Source organism: Fulmarus glacialis, unplaced genomic scaffold (assembly GCF_000690835.1).
Source record: "Fulmarus glacialis isolate BGI_N327 unplaced genomic scaffold, ASM69083v1 scaffold3509, whole genome shotgun sequence".
Lineage (NCBI taxonomy): Eukaryota > Metazoa > Chordata > Aves > Procellariiformes > Procellariidae > Fulmarus > Fulmarus glacialis.
The window spans coordinates 28073-47320 of record NW_009232444.1 but is presented as its reverse complement, the minus strand read 5'-3'; the positions used below and the strand labels follow the sequence as shown (position 1 = coordinate 47320).

The following is a 19248-nucleotide window of genomic DNA, read 5'->3' as shown; positions in this document are numbered from 1 at the left end:
TTCCTAGGCCAAGGAGGACACTGGGGCTTGTGCTGTGCACAGGCGCTAGGTACTGTCCAGACTTAGTCCTGAGGACTTTTCTTATGATTTTGTGCTATTGGGTTATGTTTTATCTACTTCTCTTTCCTGTAAGTTGTTCACAACTCGCTCTTCTTTGCTCCCTCTTTGTCCCAGAGGTAAAGTTCTACTGTTGATATCTGTGGGAGTTTTGTTACTGATTTGAATGAGCAATGCCCATAACATTTTCTTTATTGGAAGAAAATTTCCCGTAAAGATTTAAGAAGATGATTTTTTTTTTTTTTTTTAAGGTAACAGTGTCACCAGCTGGAGTCTCAATAGTTCAAGTATTTATTCCAGAAAGGGAGAGATGTGCTAATTCTCATAAAGAAAGAGTTGCAGATTTACTCTGAATATGATAACGTAAATATTTGTCTGTCTGAAGACAGTTCCTTGAATAGTTTAAGTACTCGGATTTATTACTTTCTCATGTTCAGTAACACTTGGTGAAAATCACTTGCTTTTGCCCACGCATAAGCTGTTTGCGTTATTCACAATAAATTGATGTGGGCTTGTCTGCCCTTCAAATTACTGTAGTTACCGGTTTTACGATGAGAGAAGGCCTAATACTAATTTTGGAAACATTGTTTCCCAAACTTATGTCCTCTTACCTTAGCTGAGGTAAGGTTCCTGCCTTCCCCCCAACTCGGACCTACTCTCAAAGGTGTAATCTTTTACATGTGACCCCTCTGGAGGTGTTGAAGGAATACAGCTGAAGTACTTCCTTCTGTTTGGTAATAAAATAGCTGTAATTAATAGCTGTGCCTTTGGGAATACCATGATTAAAAGACCAAAAAAACCCCAAACACCCAAAGAGAGTGCCATGTGATTAAAATAGTGGGTTAATGTCCAAAGTGGAAACAGAGAGAAATTACTCATTACTGAAGCTTATAGAGAATTACAACAACCCCACACTTGGCAACAACTTCAAATGCCCTTTTCAACTCCACAGGGAAACCACCACTACATACACAGCCGTGCCCGGGGGCGAGACCTTATGGTCAGTTTTCCGTTTGGCGTAAAATGGTGTTGCAAATAAATCAATTCCTGTGGATGCTGCTTAGCAAAGCCCTCTGGGGTGGCTGCGGACTGAGCCGGGTGCAAGGGCTAATACAGCCTGCCCTGTATTCATGCAGTGAAGAGTAGGGTGGCTCCGTCTGTCTTGCTTAGCCTGATACACCCCTTTCCCCTGGGGTGCTTTGTCGGGAAGATGTGGAGCCGTTCTTGTGGCTGTAGGGGCAGCCGGGGGACCGGCACCTCCAGGGATGGGCAGGCAGAAGTATACAGGCTGCTGTGCTTGGGGGCTGCTCCCCAGGGTGGGAGGGAGGCCCTGGGGGCTGCCCGGGTGGAAGGGCTCCTGTGGGTTGTGGCCCCAGGTGTTTTGCTGGGAGAGCGAATGGAGAGTTGCGTTCCTACGCCCTGCCGGCCAAGTCCCTGCTGCCAGTGCAGGTAGAAAAGCGCTTTTAGTGGCACGGTTACCAGCAATCGGGAGAGCAGCAAAATGACTGCCTTTGGCGGGTGCCACACACGGCTGAGGGGACTCTGCTGACCTCCCTGTGCTGGCAAGGGAAGGAGAGGTGGCACCCACTTGGCCAGCGTAGATGAGCCCAGACCACCAGCAAGCCTCAGCAGTGCGGTCACACACCTCTAGGTGAAGGAGTTGCTCGAGTTGAGCTTGCAATCAGCAGTGCATCTCAGGTGTTGGGGGCAAATAGCATTCGGATTTCTAGCATGGTGGTAACCGCTGCCGGGGCTGCAAAGGGAAGGCGTGCCCCGAGCCAAGCGCAAGCAGCCAGGAAGGAGCAGCTCCCCTTGCAACAGTGGTGGCTAGTGGCGGCTATAAGCGTTTGTGAAACTATTACCTAATTATACCTCTGCAAAGCTATAAATACAAGAAATGTTTTATTTCTAAATTAGAAAGTTGGTGATTAGTCCCATGCATATTAAATATTATCTCAGACTTTATTACCCTGTTTAAAGTTATTATTCCTTATATTGCCTCTGATTGTAGGCTTTTACAGAAATGTTATCTTCACACTCATTTCTCTGTTTTTTTTACTAATTCCTTTATAATAACCTGCAATTGAGGTTTTACTGCATAATAGCTCAAATGAGTGTAAACTAACCATGGAGCATTTACTAATTTTCTGTTTTGCTTTAACTCTTGGAAAGCTCTGCCGCTCCTTGGTGTGTTTTTGGTGCTGCTGGAGGCATGTCTGAACTGCACAGCGGAGTGTGGTGCAGGGGGGTGGCTCTCCTGCCCAGCGTGACCTGTCCCAGTGCAGAGATACTCTCTGTCTCCATGAGTTATGACTGAACGGCCATGCAGGGCTGATTTACCCAGGAGCTGTGCTAAACAAACACAGTTGCTCGAGAGGTCTTGTGGCAACCAATTTTTTCCCTTGGGGAGGGGGGAACCCACACAGTAACCTGCTGTAAAAAGCATACATGCCTGTATCTGTCCCCCTTTTTATGCTTTTTTTTTTAAAGCACCTGGCAGAACCAGGTGCTGGTAATGATTATTGCTCCTGGGAGCGGTGGTAGTACTCAAGTTCCCTGAGTTTATGTCCCAAACTGGTGATTCTCTTCGTAGCAGCTTTCTGTGTGCGTTAAGTATGCCCTCTTTGCATCTTTCTGTGTATTTAAAGCAACAGTTTTGTTGGTAGAAAAGTAGGTTGTTTCTCTTGCCTGTGGTCTCACTGAATTCGGTGTGACTGCTTGCGTGTCTAAAGTGGGCAGAAAAGAAATGTCTTTCCATAGTGCATATCTCTTTTCCATTTCACCCTCTTTCTAGATGCTCCTGTGAGCTCCGTGGCCCTCCGGAAATCTGGGGATTATGTCATCACCCTGGGAACCAGGTTTGCTGCTTTGAAATGGAAAGAGCAGCTGGTAACCACCATTACTCACGTGGACAAGGATAAACCAAACAACCGATTCAATGATGGGAAAGTGGATCCTGCAGGGAGGTATTTCGCAGGTATGCTGCAGGCGCTTCCTTCCTTCTGCTCCATTAGGTTTTGGTGACAAGATATAGTGACCAGTTGTAGCTGCAGCAAGTGTTTGTTTATAGTTAAATGGTGGTGGGTTTTTTTTTGTCTTCAAGCAGAGTTACATCCCTTTTACAAATCTTATTTGTATCACCTGGACACCATCTAATCAGGACTATTTTTTTAAAAAGAGGCCCGCTATTCAGAGCCTGTCTAGTTTAAGACATTGGCCTTGCTTCCTCTCTGTTGGCATGCTTGTTTTGAATACTGGCAGAGTGCCAATAGAAAATACTTTCCCAGTGAAAAATTTATGATTTTGTGGGTATTCTTCTTTGTAAATCAGAATTTGTAGATGGTATTTCTAAAAAGTACGTGATTGTTCAGCCTGGAGAAGAGAAGGCTCAGGGGAATCTTATTCATGTGTATAAGTACCTGATGCGGGGGGAATGAAGAAGAGGGAGCCAGGCTCTGCTCAGTGAGCCCAGTGACGAGACCAGAGACAATGGGCACAAACTGAAATTCAGGAAATTCTGTTTAAATGTAAGAAAACTCTTTTACTGAGGATGGTTAAACAGTGGAACAGGTTGTCCAGAGAGTCTGTGGAGTCTCCATCCATGGAGATACTCAAGACACAATGCTGCCCTGAGCGACCTGCGGTGGCTGACCCTGCTCTGAGCAGGGGGTGGGCCCAGATGATCTCCAGAAGTTCCCTCCAGCCTCAGCCATCCTGTCATCCTGTCCTCCTGGTTTTTAAAACACCATTCTGTGCATCTGTTCCTGCCTGGGTCCCCAGGCTTACCGTAACTTGCTTTTACCCAGCCTCTCAAGAGCCAGTCTCAGCTGCCAACTTCGAGCCACAATGATAAGATTTGGTTTTGAAAAGGCTTTAGTAAGACTCGTTCTGAGGGAGGAGGAAATTTTTTTCCAGTCTCTCTGCTATACGAGATGTTAAGATTTATGGGAAGTTAAATGCTGACCACACCTTTCTTAATATTTGAATGACTGAATAAAATGTTTAGCAGAAATCACGCTGCACACCATTTCTGCCACAGTTCAATAAAAAAACCCGAAGGCTGTGTTTTGTCATCTTCTGCTAAAAGCAAGCACTTTTGAAATCTACCTTTCTCTTTTGCTTTTAACTTGGTTTCTTCCCCGAATTTCTGAAGCCCCAACACTGCTCCCTTTGCCGTTGGCAGTGTGGTCATCATCATAGCGAGGGGCTGCCACCAAATCTGGAAGAGAGCCTGTTCACTCTGAACCTGCTTTCTCCCCTTTGGCTCTGCACAGGTACGATGGCTGAGGAGATTCGACCTGCCGTGCTGGAAAGACACCAGGGCTCTCTGTATACGCTCTTTTCCGACCTCTCAGTAGTGAAGCACTTTGATCAGGTGGACATTTCTAATGGGCTGGATTGGTCACTGGATCACAAAACCTTCTTTTACATTGACAGCTTGTCCTACTCAGTGGATGCCTTTGATTATGACCTCCAAACTGGAAAAATTGGTATGAATTGTTGTATTCTAAAATAATCGTTTGTGCCTAAAGATTGTGATGTTTGTTTCCACTCTGGTTGTTATGCAGAGATGATCAGAGCTTTGGGAGGGCTTCTTTAGAAATCTCCTCGGAAAAAAACAACAGAAGCCGTATGATCATTCATTTGCGCCTGCATAGGCTCCTAGCTCAAAATAGTCAGAGGCTGTTGGTAATATTATAAAGTACTTAAATTGCATGGTGGAGTTTGAGTAGTAATCTGGACTACTGTTACTGAACAATGCATATCTGATCTTCCTGTGTAAAAAGGGCAAAAGTGTTTCTTGTATGGCTAGATTTCTGTGGCTGCTTGTTTTTTATTCCTGACAGCATAGGCAAAGTAACAGAAAAGCTTGTAGTCTTGTGCAAAACCTCTAGCTTCTCTAGATTTTTTTTCACCTTGTTTGTTTTTTAAAATACAAGCTTTTAGATGAAGATTCTGCAGACAGAGCTAAGCAACAACTGGAAAGCAGTAACTCAAAACTCTTCTTCCTTCATTTATTTAAAACAAAACAAAAAAACCCCTTAAGGGCTTCTACAAGCCTGGGAAAAAGAAAAATTCCAGTGACTTGGAGTAATAATTTGCTTTTGAGTACATGGACTGCAGTATTTTGCTTTAAAAGAACCCAGTCAATTTGATATTTATTTTTAAAACTGTGAGTTTGAAGTCTTTTTAGGTGTAGCATCTTGTCCCAATATCTCTCTTCTATGGCTTACAATCGAATTTTTTTTTTTTAGAAAATAGGGTGGTTCTCTTCTCTGTCTCACCCGTGCTCGCTCGCTCCCTTTCTATGGGCAATCTGACAATCCCCAGGAGCACAAAGGAAACTCATTAAAAATATTGCTACATCTGAGAAACATTGAAGTTGTCAGAGCATAAAATAAACAGTTTTGGAAAGTTGGTTTTAATTTTCTTTAATAACAGTGGATAAAAGTTCAGATAGAGTTGTTTGTTTTTAGGTTGCTAGTATGCCTTTGAAGTTGATGCTTTTCCTAACTCTGTGTTTATATAAACTCTCAGTTTATATATCTGAAGGTCAGTTTTGTGTTGGAACAGTGATTATTGGAACAGTGATTATTGGCACGTTCCAGCAATCTGTTTGAAAAGTCTCTAGTTCTCTGACTGGAAGCAACCCATACTTGAAATGATCCAAACTGCTTTTAGAACGAGTAATTAATTTTCTGAATATATATAACATTAATTTATTCAGTTATTCACTTAATATTGTAAGTAGGCAGCATGAGTGGTGCACTAGAAAAGAACACCAGAAAAAAGGATTATACTTTCAATGGATAGAAACTGATCTACAGGCTTTCACGCTGAGAAACAACTATCTCAGAAAACAAACAGGGCAGCAGATGCGATCTATTTCTTTCATACCGAAGAACTCGGGACTTCAGCACAGCTTTGGAAAATAATAGTACGAATAACTCTGCTGGGCTGTGACTGATAAAAATTTTAACAGCTATCTCACTTAGTTTTGTTGTGGTTTTTCTACCCTGCAGGCAACCGTAGGAGTATATACAGACTGGAAAAAGAGGAAAGCATTCCTGATGGGATGTGCATTGATACAGAAGGCAAACTCTGGGTAGCTTGTTATGATGGTGGGAGAGTGATTCGTCTTGACCCTGAGACAGGTAAGTCCTTGCAAAAGGTGGATTGGAATTCTGTGTTTTTAAAAAAAAAAAAGAAGAAACAAAAGCCAAGAATGAGAGGTGTTTTTTTTCCCCTCACAGAAATGGTATATCTGCTCTTTTTAAAACATTGCTTTTTTTTAAAGCAATTATACGTCCCTGCTCTCAAAAGTTAGCTTTGTAAATAAGTCTCCTTTGTTCCCAGCCTCTGTTGTGTTGGAAGAGGTAAAGTTGCTGAGGGGGTTACCATTATACTTGCGAATTGTTTGAGTTAGCATCCTCTTGCATCCTCCAAACTTAAGATCGGCATTTACCTTATTGATAAATGATGTGGAAGAAAATGAATAAGCCATGAAATGGCAAAGATGAGTTAAACCATGTTTTTGTCATGTTTCTTCAGCATAGTGTATTATTTTGGGCAGCCTACTGAGGTTAATACAAGTCCCACATGACACTGATGCCAGCAACATTTTTTTAATTGTTGAAAATTATTTGTATGATAAATTTTGCAAAAATATTTAATGAATTCCACAGCATTTTATCATTCCCACAGTAAAGTCTTGGGTGTGCCCATTGTCTGAGCCTGTTGTTCATTACTACTCTCATTTGGACTTTGGTGGTCTGCCAGGCGTGGTTTAGTCTGGGTAAAAAACACTTGCGAAGCACTTCAGAGAGACTGAACCACACTGTCTGCAAGGAGCCAGCGGGTGAGAATGGGAGCGTGATTTTGACAGATCCCAGACAGCACAGGTTTGCCTAATGCAGCATAGGAGCAACTGCATCTGGTTGCATCTGGGGTCTCTTGAACCCTAACAGAATTCTTGGGGTTTTGTGGGGCTGCAGATTCAAGGATGCCAGCGTCCCTTGACGCATGCCTCCTGCAGCGCACAGCAGACCCTGGCACATACGTGCACCAGGCAGGTCAGGCTGCAGCCTCTCTTCTGACTCCTCTGGAACCTCTTACTTGAGGCTCAGGCTGTGCTTTTCCCCTCACCTTTTGATTTGTACCCATCCAAGGTCTTGCCAGCCTATGGGACTTCCTCCTGTCCTGCAGAATATGCACCCCAGCTGTAGGAGGAGGAAGCTCCAGCTGGGAGATCCCAGCAGCTCGGGGACCTGTTTCTGGTCCCACATCATCCCCCTTTGGTGGGCAGAGGACTCCTTGGTGACCTCCGCCAGCCCTTTGAATACCCTCCTGGAGCAGTGGACTCTACCATTTTTCCTCTCTGGTTCACTGTTTCTACTTTTTTCTGCTCTGGCCTTCACCTTCTTCCTTTTTTCACTTGTGTTCCCTTTCTTCCTCCCTTCTGGAGGTGTTTTCTTAAGGGAAAGCTAATGGGAATAGTGTCCATAAGCAGGTGCATAGGGAGACTGTAAGAATAGGGAAAGCGAGAGTACATATCCCTAATCCATTCCCAGCTTTCAACTACGCTCAGCTCAGGGTCTTTCAGAGCTGGATGTGATTTCGATGTATCGGAAAATGCCAATCGGATTTTCAAGTTTCTGTGAAGTTGTTCTGTCTCCCCTCACTCATGTAAAACTCTCAGCACCCGCAGCAAACAGTAGCAGGAATTTTCACAGGCTAAGTGTCCCTGTCAGAAAGAGCCACCTTCTTTGTGAATATCTTGTGCTTATCTGCCCTCTCTGCACTACCATTTTAAAGTAATATCTAAAATCTGCAATTTGCTGAATTCTGAGTGAATTGTAACTATTTAGGGAGATAACCCAGACAGGTTTGAGGAGAGCTCCATGAAAGCCTTTAATTTTATTTATTTGATGGACAATAGCTATTAAGTGTGGCTTGAATGATTGTCAGCCAGTTGCAGATACATCCATTGATACAGAGCTCATCTAAAGCATGCGAGGGATTTTCAGGTTTCACTGATAGCAAAGCTTGGACTGTGTTTTTAGGGGAATGGACGAGGAAACTTGTTTGTTTGGCGTCTTTTCTAAGCGAAGGTTTTGAGGTTCAGGGTGAAGCGGCTTTTCAGGTCTAGGCTTCTTAGCCTAGGTAGCTGCTGCCTTTAAATTCAGGATGTGCTACAGGGAAAGGCTATGATGACTGATCCCACTGGGTTTGCAAAGGGCTCGAAAGGGATGTCTAACTTGTACGTTGCCAAGTCTTGTCACACCTTCCGGTCACTTAGTGACCTGCTAGTTTTATGCAATCATGTCTTTTAATTAGGAATTTAAATATTTTCCAGTTCTTCCTAATGAATGTATGTTATATCCTTTGATTGTACAGGGTCTCAAAGATTTGCTAAGTTTCTCTCTTCTACAGATACCAAGCATAGATGAATACTTCAGGTGGATTTCAGAGCATCCAGGTGCAGATTTTCTTGCATCTCCAGGAAGACATTGCTGATCCTAGAGCTTTCTAAACAATATCTTCTGGGCCATTATCTGCTGAGTCCACTCTGCAAGTACAGTCAGGATCTCTTCCCTTGTCTCTGGGGCTCATGCCTCTCCTACAGTTCATGTTTTCTCCCTTTGAATGCCCTCCCCACTCATTTTCTCTGAGACTTGGTGTCAGCCAATTTCTAGGGTGGCCTCTGAAGCATTTTATAAGCCACCATGTAGCCATGTAATCCTTCCGCTGCCAGCTGACTGGGTAACCACAAAGTGCTGCTAGACCCAGTTGGCAGGAGCGTTGTCTTGGGACTCACTGGTCCTTGTCACTCCCAAGCAACAGGCAGGACTTCTCTCCCAGTTTTCTAGGTATTTTGAAAAATCTGCTCTTCTCAGGGAAGTAACAGCTAACCAGACATGCACATAATCTCTGATGATCTAAATGCCATTACACTGATGTTGATTTTTTTTTTTTTTTAACTTTGATTTTGATTTTTACTTGGCCATTGTGGGTCAAAGTGTGTGCCAAATAAGCTTATTACACAGCATCAGGAATCCCAGAGTGCTCAAACTTCCCTGGCTATTGCATACAAGAGGCTCTTCCACCACTGCATACAAGAGGCTCTTCCACCTCTTAGTCCTATGCCATTACACTGATGTTGATTTTTTTTTTTTTTTAACTTTGATTTTGATTTTTACTTGGCCATTGTGGGTCAAAGTGTGTGCCAAATAAGCTTATTACACAGCATCAGGAATCCCAGAGTGCTCAAACTTCCCTGGCTATTGCATACAAGAGGCTCTTCCACCACTGCATACAAGAGGCTCTTCCACCTCTTAGTCCTATATTCTGGACCAGAGTGCTCAAACTTCCCTGGCTATTGCGTACAAGAGGCTCTTCCACCTCTTAGTCCTGTATTCTGGATGTACTGCTTACATCCATACTAGCAAGTAAAATGGATCGGCAAATGTCCTTTAGTCCTGCACCATTTGGCATATCGTAGCTTCTTTCGCACAGCCAGGCTGTCTTCCCACACAAAACCAGAGCCCAAACTGTCTCTGGGGAGCAGCATACCCAACTAGGTGGGCCAGCATTGTGCCAGGACTACACCAATGGCTTAATAATGTGGCTCTGCTTTTGCCTGTGCCTGTGCTTATGCCCTGCTTAGGGTTGTGGTACAGGTGGAGCTGTTTGGTCTGTGCTTTTGTCAGTTCATGGCAGTACTGCAAGGCAGCAGGGCATACAGCTTGTTGGGTGAGGGAGAAGGTTTTATTAATAATGTGGCTCTGCTTTTGCCTGTGCCTGTGCTTATGCCCTGCTTAGGGTTGTGGTACAGGTGGAGCTGTTTGGTCTGTGCTTTTGTCAGTTCATGGCAGTACTGCAAGGCTGCATACAGCTTGTTGGGTGAGGGAAAAGGTTTTAGAGCACATAAAAAGGAAAACAGGTGCTTGCTTTGATTAAGCACCTCCTGGGAAATGGTGCCCCACTCTGAAGTTGACCAAAAACTTCTCATAGGTGTTGTGGGCCAAACTTTCCACTTTTTCTTTCTCCTTGGAAGGTTCCCAACATCAAAGTTACTTCCCTGCTATTTCAACACATCGCTAAACAGTTAGTTACTGTAAGGGGACCAAGCCCTTTACACACGAAAATGAGGGGCCAGGGAAATTACATATTTTGTAAGGAGATTCATGTGCTTCAGCATATTTCTAGAAAGAGAAACTCAACTGTAGGTAAATAAAACAGGATGATGGGTATAAGCACTTACTGCCCAGAATTAGGAGGAATTTTAGAAAAATCTGCTGTAAGGTATCTCGACAGCCTTCTGGTTAAGGCTGGAAGCAATCTGTTTACTACTGTAGTTACGACGGTAGCTATTTGTTTGTGTAATAAATGTGTAATATTATTTATGGTAACGCTAGTTTCTTGTAAACTTCAGACATGTCCCGTGATTCCTACTTTATGCAAGCTTGATTTAAAAGGCTATTGAAATTTCAGGAAAAACTTCTAGGAATTAATCTTCCTTAACTGCAGGCAGTAGAAGTGTAGCACGAGTTATGCCTCAGTAGAGCTGCACGAGGTCTGCTCTCTCCAGGCTTCCTTTGTAGTTAAAAGTAGAAAAGTCAGCAGGTCTAGGGCGTGATTCATGTGACCTATTTTAGGGAGGAATTATAGCCCATTGCATGGGCAGCCTAGATGATGAGCTCAGATACAGATGTCTGTGCTGTGGATGTTAGCATTTAATTAGAGGACAGGCTGGGATTGGGGGTGAGTGGGGTTTGTTTGTGATAACTGAGAGTGAAACTTGTTAAATGATGCATTGTCAACAACGCGGTTTACAGAAGTCTGGTTTCTCCCTGTCACGGTGCTCATCAGTATGCTGAAACTCAGCGTGAGACCTCCCCCTGCTCTGGTACCTGCTTTTGTGGAACACCTGGCTCCACACTGGTTATTCGCAATAATTTGTTTAAATTTCTTGTCGTAAGTAGATGAACAGGAAACGGCACGCATGTTTTTCTCCAGGAAAAAGGCTCCAGACTGTGAAACTTCCTGTTGACAAGACAACTTCCTGCTGTTTCGGAGGAAAGGATTATTCAGAAATGTATGTGACTTCTGCCAGTGATGGGATGGATAAAGACTGGCTTTCACGGCAACCACAGGCTGGCGGAGTTTTCAAGGTGAATGATACTCTTCCCTGTCATTTTAGAAGGCCATTTTTTCCCCCTTTGATTTTTCAGGTAGCAAACCAGTTGGAGTGGTGGGAAGCAGGAAAAGGGTGGTTGTTAGAACATCAGTCTTACATGTTAAGCTATTGTTCGTATTTTTGGTTCCTGTTTCAGGATGAGAAAGTTAAATGTATTTAGAGATTTGAAAATACTTTTGGGTTTAAAATTTGTAACAATGCTGATACTGCAAATTTTCTATGCCATCACCCCTTTCTACTTCTCCTCCTTCCCCACACAGGTCGAGTTTTCTATTTATTACGGAAAGAATGTGTAAATACTTCTGTGTCTTCATCAATGGCAGATAAAAGCATCTGCTTTTATTTACTTTCCAGTTAGTTATAACTAAATTATTTTTTTAAAAATTTGTCACCCTGGGATTTGTTTTAAAGCCCTGCTCTTCCGTATGTGTGCGTACCAAAGGTTACATTGTGAACTGCAGAATTAATGCTTAGCCGTATCTGAGAAGAGGCTTTTGGGGAATGGACTCTGGCCTGCGATTACTGAGCTTTAGAGAAAGAGCATAGGTTGAAGTTCCTGGCTGTGATGAGCTGCTGTGTGCAAAATGTAGTAGGATGTCAAGTCAGAGGACACAGTCCTTTTCTAAATTAAAGCATGTCTAGTTGTGAAAGAAAAGCGAGTGTCTGCTAGTGGTGAATTATTGCACTAATCTTTTTTTTTTTTCTCTCTGTTTTAATAGATAACAGGGCTAGGGGTGAAAGGAGTCCCACCGTATCCATTTGCAGGTTAAATATACACTCTTCAGAATGGATTAGAGAGGACTGACGTAAGCAAGACAAGTCAGAAGGTCTTATTCTGGTGTTCAGCATCTTTTGCTTTGAAACCATAACACAATTATAATATCTCATCAGGAAAGGATGAAAGAAAAACTACTGAAATACATGGAATATTTTAAAACTGATCTTTTTTTCCCCTTTAAACTCCATGTCTTTAAATATCTGATGGTGCTTTTTCTGTTGTGCTAAAAAGATTCTCACCCTAATAAATTACTGAATATTGTAACTTTCTTTTATGATTAAATAATGTTTTAATATCTTTTCTTTTTATTGTTTATTCTCCCATCTCATTTGCAACTTATGCCATGTTGATTTATTGATTAAACTACTTGTACTGTCTCTTTTACATATTTTCAAAGTTCCTCATAAAATATCCATTTGTGGTCTTGCCACTGCTTTAACTGGAACATCATTTGTCCTATGATGTTCTCAACAACTGAAACATTAACGCTGATTACTGTGTGTCTGCAGCTTCCTTTTATACATTACATTTTTAAGGCCTCAGCTGTGGTTGTGCTTAAATTAACTCTGATCGGCTGGAGCCCATCATCATCTCTCCCCAGTGCATGTCATTATGTTGCTCATTTTGTTAAATATAAAACCAAACTTTGGGGATCAAGAACCATATCTTTGTCCATCCTCTGAAGATTTCAGCCTGTTTTGGGGAGGTCTGTGATGACATGAAAGCGTCAGGCGTTCTTGGCCATTTGTGTTTAAAAGAAACCACCATCTGCGTGTACCTCCTGCTGGACACCCCCCCCGAGCAGCCAGAGAGGCAAGAGGGGCCCGCGTGCCCAAGTGGCCACTGCTTCTACAGTGCAGGAAAGGGTAATTTCTTCATAGCACCTGTTGTAAACGGCAAGCTTATTCACTGGATTGTGTTTTTGCGGGTCACTTCAGGCCTGTATGCGCTGAAACAATTGTGGTGTAGCTCAGCTGGTTTTTAAACTGCAGATTTTGCTCTTGACGTGTTACGTGTTCCTATGCTTGTGCACCTGCACCCGCAGTTGAAACAGCTATCCGTCCCCGTCCTGCTGTGTGAGCGTAGCCCACCGACTGCCCACAAGAGAGCCTGTGGCTGTGCGTTTTCTCTGCAGGTAGCTCCAAGAATTGGTACATCATGGTTTTCCAGTGCACCGTTGCAAGCCTGCTGGGGTTAGTTTCTCTCTGCTGGATCTGCTTGTGTCTGCCGTGCCCCCCAAGTGTGCAGTGGGCAACTCGGTAGCTGCCTGGCCCCTGGACCACAGTGAGGCCTCGGTGCTGCTTTGAACCAAGGGATATGCAAGTCACCATTTTCCTTCTTTAAAGCATGCAGGGGTATGTCTTGACAGCTAGAAAAACAGGAGGTTTAAGCAGCCCCACTTCAGGGCGGAAGATGAGCGTGAGGCGGTGAAGGAAGCTGGGTCTTGTTTTGCGAGTGTCCACTGTCCTTCATTTGCTTTATATGCTGTAAAATCTCAAAGCAGGGTAGAGGGAAAGTTTATGAGTTGAGGGAGATGGTGAATGTGGCAAATTTAGGGCTTTGATCTCGCTGGAGACATGAACCTGGTGATAACTGCAGCTTGGGAACCTTGTTGTAGGCCTGCTGTGGCTGACGGACATTCAGAGATGCAGCAGAAAATAAGTAGACGTAAACACAAATAAGCTCCCTCTACCATCGCTATCATGTTGCAGAGGTTCCTGCACCATGAGGCTTTGTACCTGTGCTTGCCCTCACCCCACCGTGATGGCTGTAGGGTGATTGCCAGCACAGCGCAGGACACCTGCCCTCCTTTTTTGGTGCTGCACTAGAAAGGTAATGGCAACAGCTTGTACAGGCATGAAAGATCTGCTCAAAGATTAGTTTGTCACCGCTGGCCAAGAGGCATCCGGGAGACACAGAGGACACGGCCACTGGAGCCCCTCATCCTCTATGCTGTGTGTGGGTGGCCCTGGGCAGACGTCTGGGGCACGCATGTCTTTGTGAGCGTGGGAGTGGGAGCAGGTAAAATAAGCTTCTGAGGAGATTTTACAAATAAATGCCACCTCCCCCTTCTGTAAGATCACCCGCTGGGCTTCGTCACGCTGGTTTCACAGGCATCACATGAGCAGGAAGAGCCAACTCTGCCAGGAGAGTTGTATTTTAAAAGTTGCCAAAATGTCCTGGGAGCGCGCCTTGCCGCAGCCTCCGGTGCAGAGACCATAGCTGCTTCCCGCGCCCCAGCCCCGAGGAGCCCAGACAGGCGCTGCTGGCGTATTTTGACTCGAGTCCCATGACGGAGCGTTGGATCTGGCAAACTGGAGCTGAGCGGTTGCCGGTTCACTCAATTAGGAAGGCTTTCTGACTTTTGTTTAATCCCTCTCTTATTAATGGCGCTCACCTCTTTGATCAAAGACTTGCACTGATTTCAATTAGGGTTGAGCAAGAACCCAGTGACAGGAAAGGCTGTATCAGGAGGAGCAGCTGCTGTGCCCTGAAGGGTTTCTTCACCCTCGTGACCAAAATCTATAGTCATAGGTGAAGCGTATTTATTCCCAACTGAGCTGGAGAAAACCCAAGTAATCCTTTGCTGGCAAAATAGCTCTGCCGAAATAAAAGCAGGCGGCACCGACTGCCCGGGGAGCTCCCGTTCTTCCCATCTCAAGCACCGGGGAGGGACCAGGCCCTTCCTACAAAAGGGCGAAGCCGCAAGAAGATAAGCCTTGGCTTCACTTTTGGACAACGCTGTCGAGTGGGTTATTGCCGCGGTGAGTAGCTACACCTGTGCCTGCCTGGGGTTTTTAATAACTGTCTTCATTAAGTCTAACCATGTCTGTTGTCATCTCCAAGAGGGAGACAGACACGTCTGTTGTCATCTCCAAGAGGGAGACAGATGACTCTCTCTAGGTGAAGAATGACTTTAAGAGATCGGGACAATCAAATTATATGCAAAGTCGAGTTTCTAGAGTAATGAAAGCTGGGATGGACCCTCAAGGGGCATGAGCGACACAAGTGCAATTTGGGGAGTTGTGGAAAAAAGAGGGGAGCGACAGATTTACTAAGTATTTGTAAAGCCACAGGAACAAATTCAGAGCTATTGTGTGAGTGCATGCCTGTAGGTAACAGAAGACAAACGCAATTATTTAAATACCACATAAATATATGGGGTGCGTTAATGCCTTGATACACTCTCACAACTATACTATGTTGACAAAAAAATAGGGACTATAAAAAGAATCGGTAGGAGTTGCATCAGAGGAGACCAAAGCAGTGGGAAAGGAGGGAGGAAGCTGCCCCAGAAGGAGATGCTGCGGTGGGGTGTCAGTCAGAGGTACAGGGGCACGTGGCCTCCTTTGGCCAACTTTGCTATAAACTTCTGCTTTGCAACCCAGCAACATTAGAAACAAATGGAGTGCGTGGCGGGGGCAGGCTCTTTATGTTGTGGAAATAAAGAATAAAAGAATAGCTGGCTGGCTAGGAACAAATCTGTGCACCTGCTACTGCAGGGTTGCACCAATCCTCGACAGCGTCCACAAAGCCTTTGAGATGTGTCTCCTCCTAAAGTCACCGACCTCTGGAAAGGTAGACATTGGGGGATGTTGAAATGGCATGCTGAGGGTGGGCAATATGATACCTATACTGGTAGTCTAGAAGTCAGTGGGGTGGGAATAAGACATGGTGCAGAACGCGGTGGGGGCATCCCCAGAGCATTTGCAGTCACCCCAGTAAATGAGAGAGATGTGCTCTGGTAGTGTTTTCACGGCTGCCGTCCTGCCTAGCGCAGCTGATGATCCGGCATCCGAGCTGTTCACTAGGAAAGCAGCGTATGCTTTTTTTTTTAGTTGCGGTGGGGTGAATGCTTTGTCCCTCTGCGTGACTTGATTTTACTTTGCCGCAGCCTGTGGTGGGGAAGTCAGTCAAGTCACCAGAAGAAAAGAGCTGAATGGGGTATGTGATTCCTTTAGAAAAAATGCTTTGGGAAATATTTCGCAGAAAAAAAGATGATTTTCTTTTTTTCTGCAGCTGAGAACCAGTTGCTTTTCTTTTTAAATGAAAGCAGTTAAAATGATTGTAAACCAGAGTTTTCCTTTTGAATATGTCTTCCAGCTGAAAATGCTGTGGAAAAAAATGCATATTGTTCTACATGAACCTACCTTCAAAGTTGTCATTTAGGTTAAAAGAAGGAAAGTGGAGGGTAATACGAAAAATGTTGTGAGAGCAAGCAGAGACGGAGGGTTTGTGCTGAAATGAGATGGAGCCGATGGCTTGTGCTGGGAGCCCAAGAAAGGCTGAGAAGGGTCCTCAAGGCACCCACAACCACTTTGCTTGTAATGCAGTGACCTTGGCAGGAGTTTGACTTGGAAACATTACTGGCTTTTTCGCTAGAAATGTTTGAATTTGTCTCTGGCTTAGGGCTGTAATTTTTAATCTCTGAATTTGGATCAATGGTGACCACGATAGGATAATACTAGGTCTGTCTTGGCTATTTGCTTATCTGGGAAAAATGTTCATCCCATGAATCATTTGAACATCAAATTAAAATGTTCATTAAAGTCTTGCATGAGGAAAGAAATGCATTGCTCTTGCATGCTGGTTTGTGGCTGATTCCTCTCATGTGGCTTCTGCCCATGCTGAGTGTGATGGGGGCAGCGACCGCCAGCAGCAACCTGCCTCCTGCCTCCCCTCCTTGCTGCAGCAGGCAGGACCCGGAGAGGTGCCCTGTCACCAAAACGCTGGTGGTGGCTCTGGCTCGCTGCCCAGCTTGGACTCTGTCCCCACAGCAAGCCTGCCCTTGTGCCCACCTTGCTGGACCAGCTGCTGGGGGAGGACCCGCCGTCACCTACCTCTGCTGAGCGGGGCTGGGTGGGAGAAGGCACTTGGCATCTTCTGCCTTCGCCTCCCACAGACAAAAAAATGGCAGATGCCAAAGAAGGAAAAAAATACAAGTCTTAAAAGCCAAGCAAGATATCGCCGTCCTGTAGCATCCGTGGCGATTGCCGAGGTTCCCTGGCCAAAGCCCTTCCCCGGGCACGCTGCAGGGAGCAGCTCGCAGCTCTCCGCCAAGGCAGGGATCGGGCTTTGCATGTTTGAGGTGAGGAGCCGGGTGAGGAGAGCAGGTGACTTTGCACACAGGAAGGTTGTGGCACAGCTGGGAATAGGAGCCAAGTCTTAATGATGCTAATATGCCTTAATCACAGGAATATTTTTTTCCTTGTCGTTCAAAGTGACTAGTACTACAAAACCCTCCCCCGCATCTTTTATTAACCTCCCCTTTTCATCACCCAAGACGTTTATTTGCCCCTAAATTTGGGAAGACTGGCTAGCCCTCAGGGCGACCGAATGGTGCAACATCTCAGTTTCCCTCTTCCACTCTCATGACATGAGAAAAATACTGAGCAAGGATTTTTCCCTATCACATATTTTGCTGCTGGCACTGCGAACCAGACCATTCAGAAGGGCTTTGGTCCATGCCTCATCATTCACGTGACTGCTGACTGAATACAAAATGTAAAAGGTTACCCGCTCGGTGCAGATAACATCAACTGTTGCACATTTTTAATCATCGCCGAAAACAGCAGCCGGTTTCATTGGACCAGCGCTGGAAAAGAGACACCAACCCAGGTCTTGCAATATTTTCCTTCAGCAGGTGTGTTGTTGTGATGAACTGCAGAGTTTCGCATAGGTGTCCTCCAGCTTGGTATAAATATTCGGCTGTTTGACCGAGGGAAAAGGGTTCTTAAAATTCCTCGGTTACACAGACGGTTGTTTCACTCTATGCACATAAAAAGCTTTAACTGTCTGCCTGCTTATTCAAAGCTTTGGCCTGAAATTAAAAATGAAATGATGTGTGCTTGCACAGGGGAGAGAGGGAGAGAAACAACGAAGAAACCTTGTAAGGTTTTAAGTAATTTTTAACCTTTTAAGTCATTAATTTGCATTTTACATGTATCTTAGGGGTACTGAAATGACCAATTTTTATCAAGATCATTTGAAAAGGGATGAGCATTGAGGATTAGAAAGGCTATTTTCAAATAGCTACCAGAAAGAGGTTTTAGTTTTTACAGCAGACTGGATGTTTTTACATTAGTTTTTCATTCCTACCAGGAAATTTTTCTTCCTGTCTCCAAATTCTGATAACTTTAAACAGTTTACCTTGAAAAACATTTCAGTGACACCCGTCAGCCCCTTGCTCTCCATGAGGGGTTTAGGCATGAGTCCAGGAGGCTAAAACAGCAACAAAATGTTGCAGCAAGGGTATAGGCAGGGTAAACGTGATGTTTTTATCCTCAGGGATTGTTTGGGGAGAATACGGCAGGATTTGGTGCTTTCTGCTCGGAATTGCTCTTTTTTTCACTGCACACTCATCTCTGATGGGTCAGTGCTGCGGCACACAGGGTGCGAGGTGCTGCACAAAAAGGTGCCAGGCGGCAGGGCGCCTCGAGGCTGATGAAGCCGGGATGTTTTGAACAAAGCTTTTGCGGTCATTTCCTCATTTTTCCATCTGAGATGCTGTATTCTGTGAAACGCCGCTGCTACATAGCTCCATGGGGTGCGGCAGGAGGTGGACCACCAGGCGTGGGGGGGACCGGGGGCTGCATCCTTGCCAGGGTGGGGGGACTCTTTTGGAGGGCAGCGCTGCCTCTTAGGTTGGAAGAGCCTTCCTGTTAAAAGCCTCCATTTTCAGCTGCTTGTAAAAATTAGTGAAACCTCAGCCAGCAAGGCACAAATCTTCCCTTCTACTTGCCCTCCTCTTAAAAACAGGGGGGAAATCTGAGCCAAAATATTCAGCTCTTTGAAAAAAACCCACAGCTGGAGGGGCACACCGGAGCTATTTCTGTGGTGGAGGGGAGCTGAGGCTGGATGCGGAGCCGGGGAAGGCGAACAGGCGCGGAGGCTCCGTGGGACAGGGCAGGGTCTCTGCAGCATCGGGCGGGGGCACGAGAGGGGTAAGCAGGCAGCTGGGGCAGGCAGGTTGATGTCTCCCCTGCCTGTGCCTTGTAAAACAGCTGGCAATGGCATGATTGCACACTCCTCGTGTGGCATGCGGGACAGATCTGTGAATCAGTATTTCACCATGGCTTATCTGCCAGCCCCTGTTTTGTTTCTGCAGAAGCTGGAGAAGGGGCAGCAAATGACAGGGGAGCTGGTGCGAAGAGGAAGGTTTAATAAGGCTCGGTTGGAATGCCACGAGGCAAAACAACCCCCGAGGGGGGCA

General features: G+C 45.0%; 1 protein-coding gene across 1 annotated transcript in view; it reads left to right on the top strand.

Moving 5' to 3' along the window:
- The window catches only part of LOC104081954 (regucalcin-like), a 12598-nt gene extending 407 nt beyond the window's left edge, over positions 1–12191 (top strand). Inside the window, 5 exon segments of the mRNA XM_009584887.1 lie at positions 2852–3034; positions 4332–4547; positions 6081–6212; positions 11077–11231; positions 11977–12191. Of these exon segments, the coding sequence (XP_009583182.1) occupies positions 2852–3034; positions 4332–4547; positions 6081–6212; positions 11077–11231; positions 11977–12027 (737 nt within the window). The 3' untranslated portion in view covers positions 12028–12191.
- The last annotated feature ends 7057 nt before the right edge of the window (positions 12192–19248 follow it).